This window comes from Apteryx mantelli, chromosome 12, assembly GCF_036417845.1.
Source record: "Apteryx mantelli isolate bAptMan1 chromosome 12, bAptMan1.hap1, whole genome shotgun sequence".
Taxonomy (NCBI): domain Eukaryota; kingdom Metazoa; phylum Chordata; class Aves; order Apterygiformes; family Apterygidae; genus Apteryx; species Apteryx mantelli.
In genome coordinates, this window is record NC_089989.1 from 17,233,862 (window position 1) to 17,247,698 (window position 13,837).

General features: G+C 42.1%; 1 protein-coding gene across 5 annotated transcripts in view; it reads left to right on the forward strand.

Moving 5' to 3' along the window:
• SETD5 (SET domain containing 5) overlaps positions 1 to 13,837 on the forward strand; it is a 74,883-nt gene that overhangs the window by 51,392 nt on the left and 9,654 nt on the right. For 2 of the 5 annotated variants that reach the window (XR_010885383.1, XR_010885384.1), the window contains exons 16-21: positions 2,600 to 2,729; positions 5,341 to 5,594; positions 7,755 to 7,811; positions 9,306 to 9,773; positions 11,506 to 11,792; positions 13,530 to 13,630. Coding sequence is in view for 2 of the 5 variants with exons in the window: in XM_067303359.1 (XP_067159460.1) it covers positions 2,600 to 2,729; positions 5,341 to 5,594; positions 7,755 to 7,811; positions 9,306 to 9,773; positions 11,506 to 11,792 (1,196 nt within the window). In the remaining 3 variants the exon portion in view is untranslated. Of the gene's footprint in view, positions 1 to 2,599; positions 2,730 to 5,340; positions 5,595 to 7,754; positions 7,812 to 9,305; positions 9,774 to 11,505; positions 11,793 to 12,169; positions 12,351 to 13,529; positions 13,631 to 13,837 lie in introns of those variants that run through there. The other 3 variants (XM_067303359.1, XM_067303358.1, XR_010885385.1) reach the window with 2 other exon arrangements.

Sequence of the window (13,837 nt, forward strand, 5' to 3'; positions counted from 1 at the left end):
CATGTAATTCCTGCAATTGTGTGTTCAGCCCCTTACTTAAGCTCTCTACGGGTGGAGTTTATAACAATCTTAATCTGCCTTGAGAAAGATTAAGTCTATTGTTGTTATTCTTTCCATTATGGAACAGAGAGATTATTCCTTTTCTTTAGAAATAATCTTTTACTTATTTGAAAATTTACTGTGTTCCCCATCACCCCCGTCTTCCAGCCTTTTTCTACCTTTGCCTTTTTTTCTAGTCTTGTGATAATTCCCATTGCAGCTTCTATGGATGACTTCCATCTGGTCCTCATTTTTCCTGAAGTTCAGTGTCCAAAACTGGATGTCATGTTGTGGCTGGGGCATTTTCAGTGCTGAATAAAGCAGAAGGTTGCTCTGCGTCATAGCTTGTACCCTTTTTTGTACATGATGATTGAATTTTTTTTTTTTTTCAATGAGTTGATTTAGACTCATGTTTGGTTCATGACTTATTATGTTTGTAAGAACAACTCATTAGTTTTCTAGCCTGTATTTTCACAAGTAACTGTTTCTGACTTAGTGTGGTACTTTTCTCTAGTCCTTGCAGAGCTATATCCTATTTCTTCCTATAAATTTCCCAGTTTACTAAGAATTTTGAAAACTGTCTTCCAGCATGTTCTAGTTCCTCTCAGCTTGGTGTCGTCTAAATACTTAGGCATGCTGCTTGTTGTATCATCTAAATAAAATATTGAAAGGTTCTGTGCCCAGAACAGATGCTGCAGAAAGTCATTTGGTTTATCTCTACTTTTTGAAAGTAAAACATCAATAACTGTTCTAATAAGGGTTTTCATCCACTTTGTGGGAGTTGCCCAGCTTTCTCATGAAAATGACTGCTAGCCTTCAGTGTTTTTATCACTGCTACAGGCAGTTTGGATGCTGACTGGAGATGTCCTGCAGGAAAAGCCTGACTTTCACATGTTTAGGATGTTTTAGAAAAACTGTCACAGAGAAGACCTCCTTTTCCACTAGCTGAGGTCTAGAAATAGTCCAGAACTTAACAGCTCTACTCTTTCAAGACCTGATCTTTGTCATCTGCTTCTGACTACTCAGTCAGAGTTTGATTTGTAAAGGCTGTTGAAATAGATCACATTTCGTATTTTCTTAGGTTGCCAGCATGCGTCTCCTTAAACTACTAAGGACTGTGCCAAAAAAAACTCAACTGATGTTCTCAGCTTGTATCCAAAGCATGCCAATATATGAAACCTTGCAAAGAAACCGAACTGTGTAGCCTGTTCACATTAATCATGCATTGTACAGTGACTTGGCTGTCGGAGGTATTTGAGGTAGCAGCGCTCCAGACTGGTTGATGCTCCTTGTTTTTTCTAGTGGCTGCAGTGGCATCCTATTGAGACCTATTTGAACAGAAAAAAGGTGTCAGCTCTATAGTAGTGAAGTCCATCCAAGCAGTACTGTGACCTGCCCTTCATCCTTGTGCTAAAGTTTTCAACTGTGACAGTTTTACTTTGAGGATTGTGGGCACTGAGCTTCTGATGTGCTTTCAGGTTAGCTTTGAGGAATTTTGATATCAAACATGTATCTCTAGGGTACATGTTGATGGTATGTAGAAAACTATGGCTTACTGAAAGGTGAAGTAATGATTTTAAACCTCTCTAGGAGGATAAAAGGCTGGTAAAGTAAGTCCCTCGGGTAAACTATGCAAATGCAAATTACTGTATTTATTTTTCCTGCAGTTTTGCTGTTGGTTTACTGAATCACCTCTATGCTTTTCATTAGATTACAGTATTTTTTTTATAGTAAAGCAAGCAGAGGTTTCCTGCCTGCCTTCAGGGGTCAGTTTGTGTCAAGGTATAGGGCTGGTACACCCATTGTAGCAGCTGGTTTGCTGAGACTTCAATTCTTGGTTACTTGGATGAGACATGAAACATTCTTCTTGGTCCATATTCTTTCCAGCTGTGATTTTCATCGTTTGTTTGTAGCTGAAGAAATGATTTCCCCTTATTTTCTCCTCTCGTTTAGTCCCTCAAAAACTGCTGCTCACGTTCTGTCAGATTTTTTTGCTCTTTTTCTCAGTCTGGCAGAAAACACAGTGTTAGAATTGTTCTGCAGCTGAACTCAGCTGTTTCTCTGCTGGAGCTGTTAGAGCAGAATCTATGTGCGGCCCTAATATGCCTTAGTAGGGCAGGGGACCAGTGTGTTTGCAGTTCTGAGCAGGAAACAGGGCTTTCTGCAGAAATCAGGTTTTTAAGACAGTTAATCACTTCCCCCCTCACCCCAGTGAAACTTGCTGTTAACGGTTCTTAGCTGCCAGATCTCTGGATTTTATCTATTAATAATAAATATATTTATTAATATTTATCCTTATGTTATTGCTAAAGACTTACGATCCCTAAAATACATCCCATCAAGAATGCATATCCAGACCCATATTAGTCATCATTAGATTCATCATTAACAGCAGTGTTCTAGCAGGTTTCCTGTCTGAGTGCGTGTGAAGGAGGCAATGTTGGAGTCCAGAGCTGTCTGCCCTGCCGTACAACAGTGTAGGAGTTGGAGTACATCCCTGCACAATTACATGTAAAGTACTGGAGGGGTTGCACGTTTATGTAGTCTCGTTCTGTTTCAGCGCTGGATCAAACAAGCCCTGGAAGAAGGGATGACTCAGACCTCACCAGCTCCACAAGAGAACAGAACCCAGTGTCTATACCAAAGTAACGAGAACAGCAGTTCTTCCAGCATCTGCAAAGATGACACGGGTAAGTACTTGGCACCATCAGGGCAGCTTGGGTGCTTATGAACGAAATTGCAGGAAGCTGCTGATTAACAAAGGTGGTAGCTACACTGGATGACATCTTAATGTTTGAAACATCTACTGCTGCATGGTAGCATGTCTTTGTGGCAGGTGAGAATGCTGCTTTGCTATTCACTCAAATTTCTACAGACCCGTTCTAGCTTTGTGTGTATAAACTTTCCCAGTATTTGCCTATGAAAATGCAGCTTCTTTATCTTGTATCGCTAACCTTAGTGCTGTGTGATAGTTTGTCCCACAGGAAAAAAGGAGTACAATGTCCTCTCTTTTTCAGCAGGGTGCTGTTAGGCAACTAAATATCTGCTGTCTGTAGAAAGCTATAGCAAAATCTTACAGGCATGTATGTAATAAGCAAATGATTAATAAAGTCTTAAAAGATAGAGATGCTAAAATCTGAGTAAAGCAGCAGAAATCTTAAATAGTTTATCTGAATGTATTTTTACAGAGAAGGAGGGTGGAGATCTGCCCAAGTCAGGGATCAGTTTTCCAAGGATGACAGACAGGAAGCTAGGCAACATACAGATGATACAGAATTATTATTGAAAAGTTAGATGAGTAAAAACAACAGTGCCAGAACCCAGAAATCCACATTCCTGAGCAAGACATGAAGAAGCAAACAAGTGAACTGCAGAATTTATTGAGCACTTTTTAAAAATTGATCACTTTTTTTTTAACTGAACATTAAAAATATAGTATTTTGAAAAGGCATTTGAAATGTGTCAGGAAAGGCATGAACACTACCCTGTCCACTTGCAAAAGTCATAAGACCAAAACTAAAGAGCACCAATTTTCTGAGATTTGCTTAATACTGATGACAGACTGGCTCTTAAAGAGATCCTGGCACCTGAAGCCTACATTGGTTGGCAGCTTTGCAAAGACAAATTTGGCAGAAGCAAGCTTTATTCCATTTATGGAGCTGTTGGAGTTCTGGGAGAACTTTGCTGCTGAAAACATGGGGGAGTTTGAGGACTGCAACAGATTTGGTTGAAATGGGATTTGGCATCACAGGCAAATGGCTTTTGACTGAGCCCTGAAGTGGGAAGAGAGAAGAGAGGCTTATTAGCAACTGACTTGGAACAAGAAGGCAAACAGCTGGAGGCTTTCCAGAGTGGGAGGGTTCAGGAAAAGAGGAGCATGGAGCAAGGGGCTATCACATCTCCTGCTCTAATAGGACTGAGAATTAATTTTGCTAGGCTTTCAGTGTGACCCTTTTTTGTGGGGAGGTGAAGGGAACAATGGACAAGCAAGTCTTCTAAAAGACAGCGGATGGGCTTTTGAAGAGTGGAGGTTGGTGTGAGATCAGGAACAGGAAAATAACTACAGAAGATGAACTAATGAGGGAGCAAGTGACCCATGGCAAAGGTCCTGAGATAACTGAAGCAGCACCAAACTGAGCTCTGTCAGATCATGCTCAGTGCAAATAAAAGGCGAGCTGGAAATTGAGTGCTGGCATGGGTTGACTACTAGACTAGAGCTGTATTTGTCCCATTAGACCAGTTTGCCATCAGCGATGCCTGATAAGGAGATCCTGGTTATTAAAGAAGAGGCTCAGGATTTCGCTTTGGAGTAGGGACACTTCATGGTTGCTACATAAGAGATCTGCTGGAGCTGAGAGGCATCCAAAGCCAGTATGGGGAAAAATACCTACTGTATCAAAGACTACCAGAATCAGTGGGTCAGGAGCTGTAGTGAGAGAAATAGGGATTAAACAGATCACTGAAGGAAGGCTGTCAAAAAAAAAGATGAGTAATTATGTCCTGGAGTTTTAGGGTGCCTCAGATGGTAATAGGAGAGAAGATGGTGAGGAGACATCCTGGTCAGGGCACAATGAGGGGAACAGTCTGCAGGTTGGAGTGATGTTAAAATCAGTAGACTCTGCTTCTGCACACTGCACGACATCTATGGACATTGTATACTTGTTATCTGAAAGCATTCTTGTGACTTTGTCTGCTGTGAGCTTAAGTCAGCAAACTTGTTATATCTCAAAATATATGCTGGATATTTTTCAGAAAAAAATTAACAGAAGTTTTTAATCACAAATAATTCACAATGGTGGAGCAAGTGCAGGCACCGCATGTAGGATGAGTGGATCTGAGAGAAGGGATTCATCCTTTGTGGGAATTAGCATGTTCGGGCTGCACTGATGTAGGCTATAGAGAGCTACTGAGTTCAGTTAATGAAAACTGAGCTGTCTGTGGTTCGTTCATAGCAGTAGTGGAGTGACACTTCCTGCTGACCTCTTGCCTCTGTTTTTATCCCTTTCTGATTCCCTTTCCCTAGCTCCCCCTGTTCTGTCCCATACTTACTTTCTACTAGTTGAAATATTTCTCTTCCTTGTTGCACAATGTTACTGATTATGTACTGTTTTATTGTCGAGATCTAGACCTGTCTCGAGACTGGTATAGAAGTACTTTGGAGGTGTTTCTTTTTCAGGAGTCTGTCATAGTCATGTTGGAGATTTGTGGGCTCCATTTGGGTTAGGAGCAGTGGAAGGAGATTGCCTGTGATTTGTAATTAATAATGGTGCAACTTTATCCTCAGTTCAGTTTGTTTTTCAGACTTACTGAGTCCCCTGAAGAAATGGAAGTCTCGCTACTTGATGGAGCAGAGCGTTAAGAAGTTGCTGAGGCCTCTGTCTCCAGTCACCCCTCCGCCTCCCATCCCTTCAGTTCCTGACTCAGTGAGCCCACAGCTGGCTACGCCCTGCTCATCTCTGCCAGGAGAGGAGGAGAGTCGCAATGGTTACGGCATGATGTTCTCACCAATTCCTTCTCTGGCTGCTAGTCGCTGCAATACTCCACTACAGTTTGAGGTAACTCTGACAGGATGCTGGGAATGCCAAAAAGGGGAGAGACTGCTCCTCTTTCCTTAAACAGCTTGCAGTAACCTCGAGTATGGTAGAAATCTTAGACCAGCTTCCAATGCATTTTTTTTGGTTTTCCTTTCTCTTGACAGTATAGCAGGAAAATACCTTGTGCCCTTTGTTTCAGGATAGCTTCCTTTTGCAAAATTTGCAGAAATGCTGAGTAGACTGCAGATGGTTTCCCTCGCTCTAAACTCTGGGGGAGGGTTATCAGTATCCATGCATCTGGGAGCTTCCACTTTGTGTTGCTGCTCTGTGCTTGTGGATAGTGACCATGCCATCTGCAATTTTAATTTATTTTCTGATACTACATATTTTCATTTAAAAAAAAAATAGAACTCTTCAGGCATGCTGCCACCACACTCTGCCATTTAAAACTGTTAAAAAAACATTTTGTGCAGTGACTGACTGTCCACATATTGGAGATTGTTCTGCAGCAGTCCCTCATCTGTTTTGCAGCAGTGCACACAGTCCTCTGTGGTATTTGTTTTAGCTTAGTGTGCTTTCGATTATTTCTGTGGGAGCCCTTTGCTGAAAGCTGTCTGAGAGGGAGATCCGTTGAGGTTAGTGAAGAAGACTGTGGAGCCTAGAGGAGAGAGATGAAAGACTGATTCAGGCACAGAGCTTGATATAAAAATGATCCCTGTGCTCTGGTTGAGATGGCAGATCAGGGCAGTGTTGCAGTGGACCTCCATGGTCTAGTCACTGATTTCCTGTCCCACCTTGGTGTTAGTTATTTCTGTTGCCATTTACAAGACATGGGAAACAGATTTCCCTGGGCATCTATACCTCACTTGTCCTTTTTACTTTTCTTTTCCTCTAGGAAAAGAGTCTTGGTAGACGCTAGGCTTCTTTGTTCAAACTTCTGTATTTCTCTAAGTGCAGCTCACTCATAACATTCCATTTTAATGTCATGTTTATTTCATTTATTTATCATCAATTCTAACCTGAGAGTGCATTTCACCATGTGTAAAGGTTTTATACTTCAGTCCTATGACCACGGCACTGTGGAAGAGAACAAAACAAAGATTCTTCCATCAGCTTACAAGCCTCCGCAAGTGAGTGGAAGATGATCCACTCTTAGCTTGCTGGGAAATACTTTTTTTTTTTTAAGCTGTGTCTTTTGAGGAACTTCCTTCTTGATTAATCTCCTCTATCTGCTCTCTGAAGAGCTTGTCCCATAAGCTTCTGAAGTTCGAGTTGGTCAGGCTTTTACAGGCTAAGGTTTTTAACTCAGTTTCCAGACTTTTTGAGATTGGCCCCACCCGTATTCAAAGGAGAGACTTCTAGCAGAGTAACATGCATCTGCTTTTTCTGTGGAGTTTGTCCATTAAAAGATTTTTCAGCTAGCTTAGAAGATTGAGAGTCTTCCTGAGTTTTCTGAGTATTTCTGCTTGGCAAAGGGCAATGACTTCTGTTCTGTTCCCCTGATGGTGCACTGTACATCTGGGAAATCTTCCTTTTTGATTCTGTTTTAGGGCTGCTTAGTAACATGGAAAGGAAGGCTGTGGGGGGAGGCCTTAAACATGCCATCGTGTGCGCAAGGGCTGCCCTCCTCTGATATGTACTCAAATGACTCATCATGAAAGTTGTCTGTTCACACCTATTCTCTTGACTTTTGCTGGAATGAAGAACTATGGTAGACTGAGGGAGCCATTTTTTGTTTCCTACTAGAGTAATGTCTATGAAAATTCACTGTTGTGTTTGGGGGATCTTAGCTGTCTTTGGGGCAAAACTAGGCTTTCCAGTCTTCCCGTGTCCTTGGACTAAATGCCATGCACTGATTTCTCTATATTTTATGGTGCAAATTCTGTATCTGATGGCATCAGAAATATAAAGAAAAAGATATTTCTTTTTAATCTTTATGTGCTGTAGTTTGGATACTAAGTTATAGCATGAAACACAATAGCCCAGCCCTGTCTTTGTGCTTCTGGGAAGCTCTAGAAGCCACTTAACTGATAGAGTTGCCATCCAAGATGGGGCAAGTTCCTGGGATAGTCTTTGTTTAGAATAGCTGTGGCTGACCTCTGTGCTTGTATTTTACTTTCTTTTATTTTGCTTCTTGACTTCTTAAGTAGATGAATAACAACATGCTTTTCCTTCCTCTAGAACGTGTCCTCCCCTGAGAGTTCCCCTGCGCATAGGCCTGAGTCCCTGTCACCCGAGGTAGTTATCACACCATCTCAGTTGTGTTTGTGGCAGAGGGTTCGTGTGCACTTGTGTGTATGTCTGAGGCTGTGGTGGGATGGGAGGGATGAGAGCGCGGAGGGTCATGGGAAGTGAGCGAGTGGGGGTGGCACACGAGTCGTGAGAAGACCAAGGAGAGCTTGCAGGCTTATTGCAAGAGAGCAAAGAAGTCCAAGTGAGATTAATTGAAGACTGGAATTTATTATTCACTTGTGGACACTGCTAGGAAACAGGCAGTGTGAAGACCTAATGCGTCTGGGCTACTGAGGTGAAAGAAGAGGTCTGGGGATCCTGGAAATACCATAATCAGTGTCGGCCCTAGTCTAGCAGATAGGTGGTGTGTGGTATTTACCCTGTGGCAGCAAAAAGGGAACTGGGGAAAAAATGGGAAAGTCCTCAGTGGTAATTTTGACTGGTAGCAGGCACCTGACCTGCTCTCTTTAGCCTTTACTACCTTGTTCACTTGCAATCTTAACATGCTGAGGAGATGCAAGAGAGAAGTGCTTTGTTTAGCTGCCAGCCTATTATTTTAAAATATGAAGTGAAGTACCCTGGTCAGAGACTGTCTCACTGTGGAAAGCAGGCATTCGTCTCTGATGTGGGAGATTGCTCAGAGCTGTAATACAGCAGAGGAAATGCGCTCAGTAGCTGCAGTAGGGCAGATTTGGTGCCTGATGCGGCTGTGTTTTTTCCTTGAGCATGATAGTGCTGCAAAGAGGATGAAATCATGTCAGCTCTGCTCATTGTCCAAGATCCTGGATTATTAATATGGTGAAGGAGATGATTATGCCTTTGTCCTGGAGGATTTTTGGCACATAGAGCAGAAAAATGTATATACCATTGTGTCAGTGCAGAGTGCAAACTGACAGAGCAAAGATGCCATTATGGTTTTGTTAGAGAATGTAAAATGTAGAAATGGAGTGTAAACTAAATGAATGTACTATTGTTAGAGATAGCTGAAGTTGACAATAAGTGAAAATAAATGGCTTAAAGCCTTGGGCATTGTATTGTAGTTTGTAGTGATCTTTAGGTTTTGGGACAGTTAAGAACTTGGCTAATAAAACAACAAGACTGCAAGTCTTGTCTGTTCTGTCCTCATAATGAACCTTGCTAGCACTAGGTGTTAACATTAACTTGGGGATATATGAAGGCAATTGAAGATGTCAGCTATTCTTCATTGACTGTCCAGGGATAGTGCTGAGTCTTGTCCTTCTCCTGCAGTAAGATTGCCAGAGGGGAAAGGGCATCTCATACTGAAATGCTAAACTGGATTACTATTTAGTCCCCAAAACATCCCCCTTTAGAAAGAATAGAACAGTTTAGGAAAGGGCCCATGGGGTGATAAGAAATGAACTGGAGAGCTGTAAGTTAGCATTGTATAGAGTGCTTTCTGACTCAAGTTCTTTTCCCCACCCTTGCCTGACCCTTTTCCTAACTTCCCACCCCGTCCTATATCCTTGTTGGATTTTCTAGCTGTGCCTCCGAACAGACCTGGATTTGAAGGGTGGGTACCTGGATTCCAGTACAAACACCTGCCCGGAACGGTCGTCACTGCTCAGCTTTGGACCCTCTGATCTGGCTCCACAACCCTCCATAAACTCTTCTTCAGAGATCAACTTCCCAGGGAAAAGTGGGGAAGCACAGCTGCTGCTAAGAAGTTCTGATCAGGCTTTTCGGACAGAGTTTAATTTAATGTATGCCTTCTCCCCATTGAACGCTATGCCACGCGTAGATGGGTTGTTGCGGGGATCTGCTCCTTTGGGAGACAGGAAGCCAATGAATTCAGAAGCAGGATGCTGCAGCTCTCCTGCCGAAGGATATTTCAGCAGACACGAATCAGGGCTGCTTAAAGAGACAGCGCACGGATCCATGTCTCCGTGTGGCGAGAGGGCTTGCGAAGGAGTCAGATCTGCTCCACAGAATCCGCCACAAAGGAAGAAGGCAAGTATCCTTGCAAAAGGACTGTAGATTGTATGAACCTGAGCGGCAACAGTCAATGCCATGGGAAAGACTTACAGGGAGAATGAAGAAAATGGAATACAACTAAAATATAATCTGGGCAAGTACTCCAGACATTCAGTGTTTAGTGGGAGTGAAAACAGTCCAACTTTGTTAAAGGAAAGGGAGCAATCTTTTAAGTGAGATTTTGATGTGAAAGGTGTCAGAAAATGACCGCAATGAAAATACCTCTTTTGGGACTAGAGAAAGGAGAACATGATGCAAACAGCCTTCCTAAGCAGTTGTTAAACTGAGCTAAGACCCTGAGCAATAACTGAGTGTAATTTTTCTAGTTGGTGGAGGAGTTATTTACCAGGATGAAAAGGGTCCTTACTAGAAATGAGTAGTGTTTTGAAAGAAAATGCAGGCTTTTAGTAGAAAAAGCTCATTAACATGGAAATGCAGTAACACTGCAAGAAAAGCAGATGGACTTCTGTTACTTAAAAGTTAGCTCTTTGAAACTAGAAACACTAGAGTATTGTTCAAATAGAAATCAAATGCGTATTAGTTTCTCATAACAGGCCAGTGACCTTCCTGGTACTAAAATGGAGTCAAAATGGCAAATCAGGAATTGCTGTGTTAGAACAGGGCACTGAAGGGATAAATAAGCATACGCTTGCAGAGATGTGTAGCAGTGCCTTTTTTTGTGCTTGAATTCTTTGCTTGATCACTTGCATAAATGTCGAGCTAGACAGGAAATCTTCATGTCAATTCCATTTCTGGATGTTTTGGGGGTTTTTTGTTGGGTTTTTTTGTTTGTTTGTTTTAAACAATTATACTTATCTTAAAACCTTCATGTGTTGAGATATGTGTGGAAATACCCTGTTCAGTATTTTAGCATCATAAAACCTGTTGAACCCTAGTGATAAATTCTTCAGCAGAGCTGCCTTCTGTGGGTCCTTCATGAGGGACTGTGCACTGAAATAACACTAAGGGAAGGCATGCTGAAATGGTAAGTGCTGAACTGGAAGAAATACTTGCACCCTTTGGTTTCTGCCATCCCCACGTTACAAGTCTGCATCATCCGGGACCCTTTGGTCCCTCTCTTTGACAAATCTGAGAGGGCACAAAATAAATTCCTGGAAGTCTGGAATACTGGCTGCTAAGCCACCAGATCAAGAACGTGCTCTAAACAGGTTAAAATTCTGTGCCAGGCTTTGCCAAGGCTTTAGCACTAGTGTGGCTGCGCAAGTATAGGTGAAGAGGGCTTTCTGAAGATAGCAGTTTTGTAAAGAAGATTCTTTTTCTTCATTTTTGAGATGTGCAGATACTGATTCTCATTATGTAAAATCTAACAAGCAATGGAGAGAATGAGTAATGGGGATATAGAGGCTTGATGTTTAAATCAGAGTTTAAAACACTGAGAATTTTGTTAATGAAGTAATAGGAAATTCTGGGATGCTGGAGAAGCAAGCTAGCTAGGTATTTCTGCTGAAGTATTGGTCATAATGAGCAAAGTGTGGGTAAGCAGGACAGTTGATGAGTGGTCCAAGTTTGCACCTTTTATCTCTTTCCCGAGTGCCGGCAGATTCAGGAAGATGCATAATCTCAATGTACCTCTTAGTTTTCTCTGCGAATGCAGAGAAATGGACTTCAAAAATGATGTGTGGGGGCAGGTTACTCTTCTTCCCCAGTCCCTTGCTTTCCGTGACTTATGGCTGTATTTTTCTCCCAGGTCTCTCTGCTGGAATATCGCAAGCGGAAACAGGAAGCCAAGGAGGGAGGCGATACAGTGCGATGTACAGGGACTCCTACCCGACAGGGCAGCAGCAGTTCTGTGACTGATGCAGATGTCAGCAGCCTGCCGGGCTCCGTAGTACGAGCCCCGTCCTCCCCACAAAGTGGCTTCTCCCCTTCTCATCCCTCCCTGCCTCATGTAGAGGAGATCAGCCCACCAGACTCAAGGGGGGCTAGTTCCTCAACATCTCTCTGCAAAGCCCAGGAGAACATCAGCAGTAGGTGGTGAGTGTTATCCCTCCAAGCAAGCCTGAGATGTCTCCACAGAGACACACTCTCTAGGGGCCATTTCCATAACAATATGTGCAGTTGGATGGATTGTGTTGGGTCTCTTTGTGGTGTTCTGTTTGGTAATTGCTTAAATAACCACAAAGGATAGCAGCAGCCTTTTCAGCCTGCCCTTTAGTTCTTAGTTAAGATGCAGTGAAATCTGTCTTGAAAGATGTAAAGTTAAACAGTTGTATCTGTCCTCCACCAGTTTCTTTTTAAGGACCCAGATCTGAAGATCTTATTTTGACAATGAGAATTTAATCTTGATCTTTTTGCTGCTGAACCTCCTCTCTCTCTGGGCATGTGTGATACTAAGTCTAGTTTCTGTTCAGAAAGAAAGCCAGCAAAGCCCTCCATAACTTCACATGTAAGAAGCAGGGCCAGTATCTGAAACAACTCTGACTTCTTGTGTCCTGCACAAGTAGCTCTGAAGAGCAGTTACCAGAGTGCAGTCGGTGGCTTGCCAAACGGAAGAATCGCCTTTATCATGTTACTGTGGAGAACTTGATGAGGGTAAATGCTTGTCTTCAAAAATTTTAAAATTGAGGGTAATCTCTGGTCCAAAAAATTAAGAACCTCAGCACTGACGCATTGTATATTGAATTGTTGTCTGTAAGCAGTGACAGTTACATGTTCTGCTGTTTGGAGTTACGTAGTACGTTGGCTTTGCTGCTTTGTTTCAAGTTCTATTTGTGGACACCACAGGCAAAAAGGCATGACTTTCTTAATGCTGATTCTCCGCGTCTGCACCTGTGTCACTGCTCATATAAATGGAGGATGGCAAGGGAAGAGATGCCGAGCAATGCTGAGGGGAAGGAGAAGTATGAAGTGTATGTTGAGAGTGCTTGAGAAGCAATGTTTTGGGTGAATCTACAGAAGTAGCAAGATCCACTTCCTGACCTTTTCCGATCCTCCTGTTCCCCCAAATGTCGTCAGCACTTAAAGTGGAGACTTACAGAAATAACTTATATTGTACTTGTCTGTCAGTACTCTCTCTACCAGGTGACCTTTTGCCAGATGTTGGGACTGGCCGGGACTGATGCAGTCAGCCAATAATTAGTAATCTATTTTGTACAAGTGCTGAAATCCCCTTCCCTTTTCCTGTGCCACTTCCTTTTGCCTGCAAGAGGATGAATGAAAAACATAGTTGAATGAAAAAATGTAGTTTGAGATGAGGTGTCAGGATGGTAACCTTCCTCCAGTATGATGCTTTATATTCTCTGAGCTTCATCTGCTGCTCCTTGGCAGATGCTCTGGCTCCAGTTTCCCATGTGATTTCAAGAGTAAGTATTATTGTGTGGGACTAAAGACCATATTGTCATGGGACACTGAATATAAAAGTTGAAACCATACCGATATATTTTGCAATGGGATTAAGTCATTTTAATTCCTATCCTGTGTTTTAATAGGCAAGGCTAGCAAATGTACAGCCCACTTCCACTTTTAAAAATATTTTAGAAAGTGCATGTTAATGAGTTAAAACTGTGAACCAATTTCATCTTTAACTCTTGAGTGCTTATGTTTCTGATAGATTTCCAGATGTTCACTATAACAAAATATTAGGGACAGAAGAAAATGGTGGGAACTAAAATTACATGCCTTAATTTTTAGAGTTGTCCGGATTTTTGCTGAATTCTACAATATCTGCCAATAGCTTTCATTTAAAAAAAATTAAGTTTCTGTCTCTTTCAGTTGCCAAGATACAGCCATCACAATGTAAACAGATGTGCTGCTGCCCAGTAAACCCAGCCTTGCAGAAAACTGTCTCCAGCAAAACAATAGCAGCAACGAAGGTGTGAATTCACCCCCTCACCCCATTCACCTCCATGAGGTGTGAACTCTGGCCCCTTCTCCCTTCTGCATCAGAGAAGGGTGAATTTCAATGTCTGGGCTGTAAGACAAAACAAAAAAAAAAAAATCCAAAAAATCTAATGTAAAGCACAGTTCTTCAAATACATTTTAAAAAAGAAAAATTAAATGCGGAAATCTGTTAATATAGT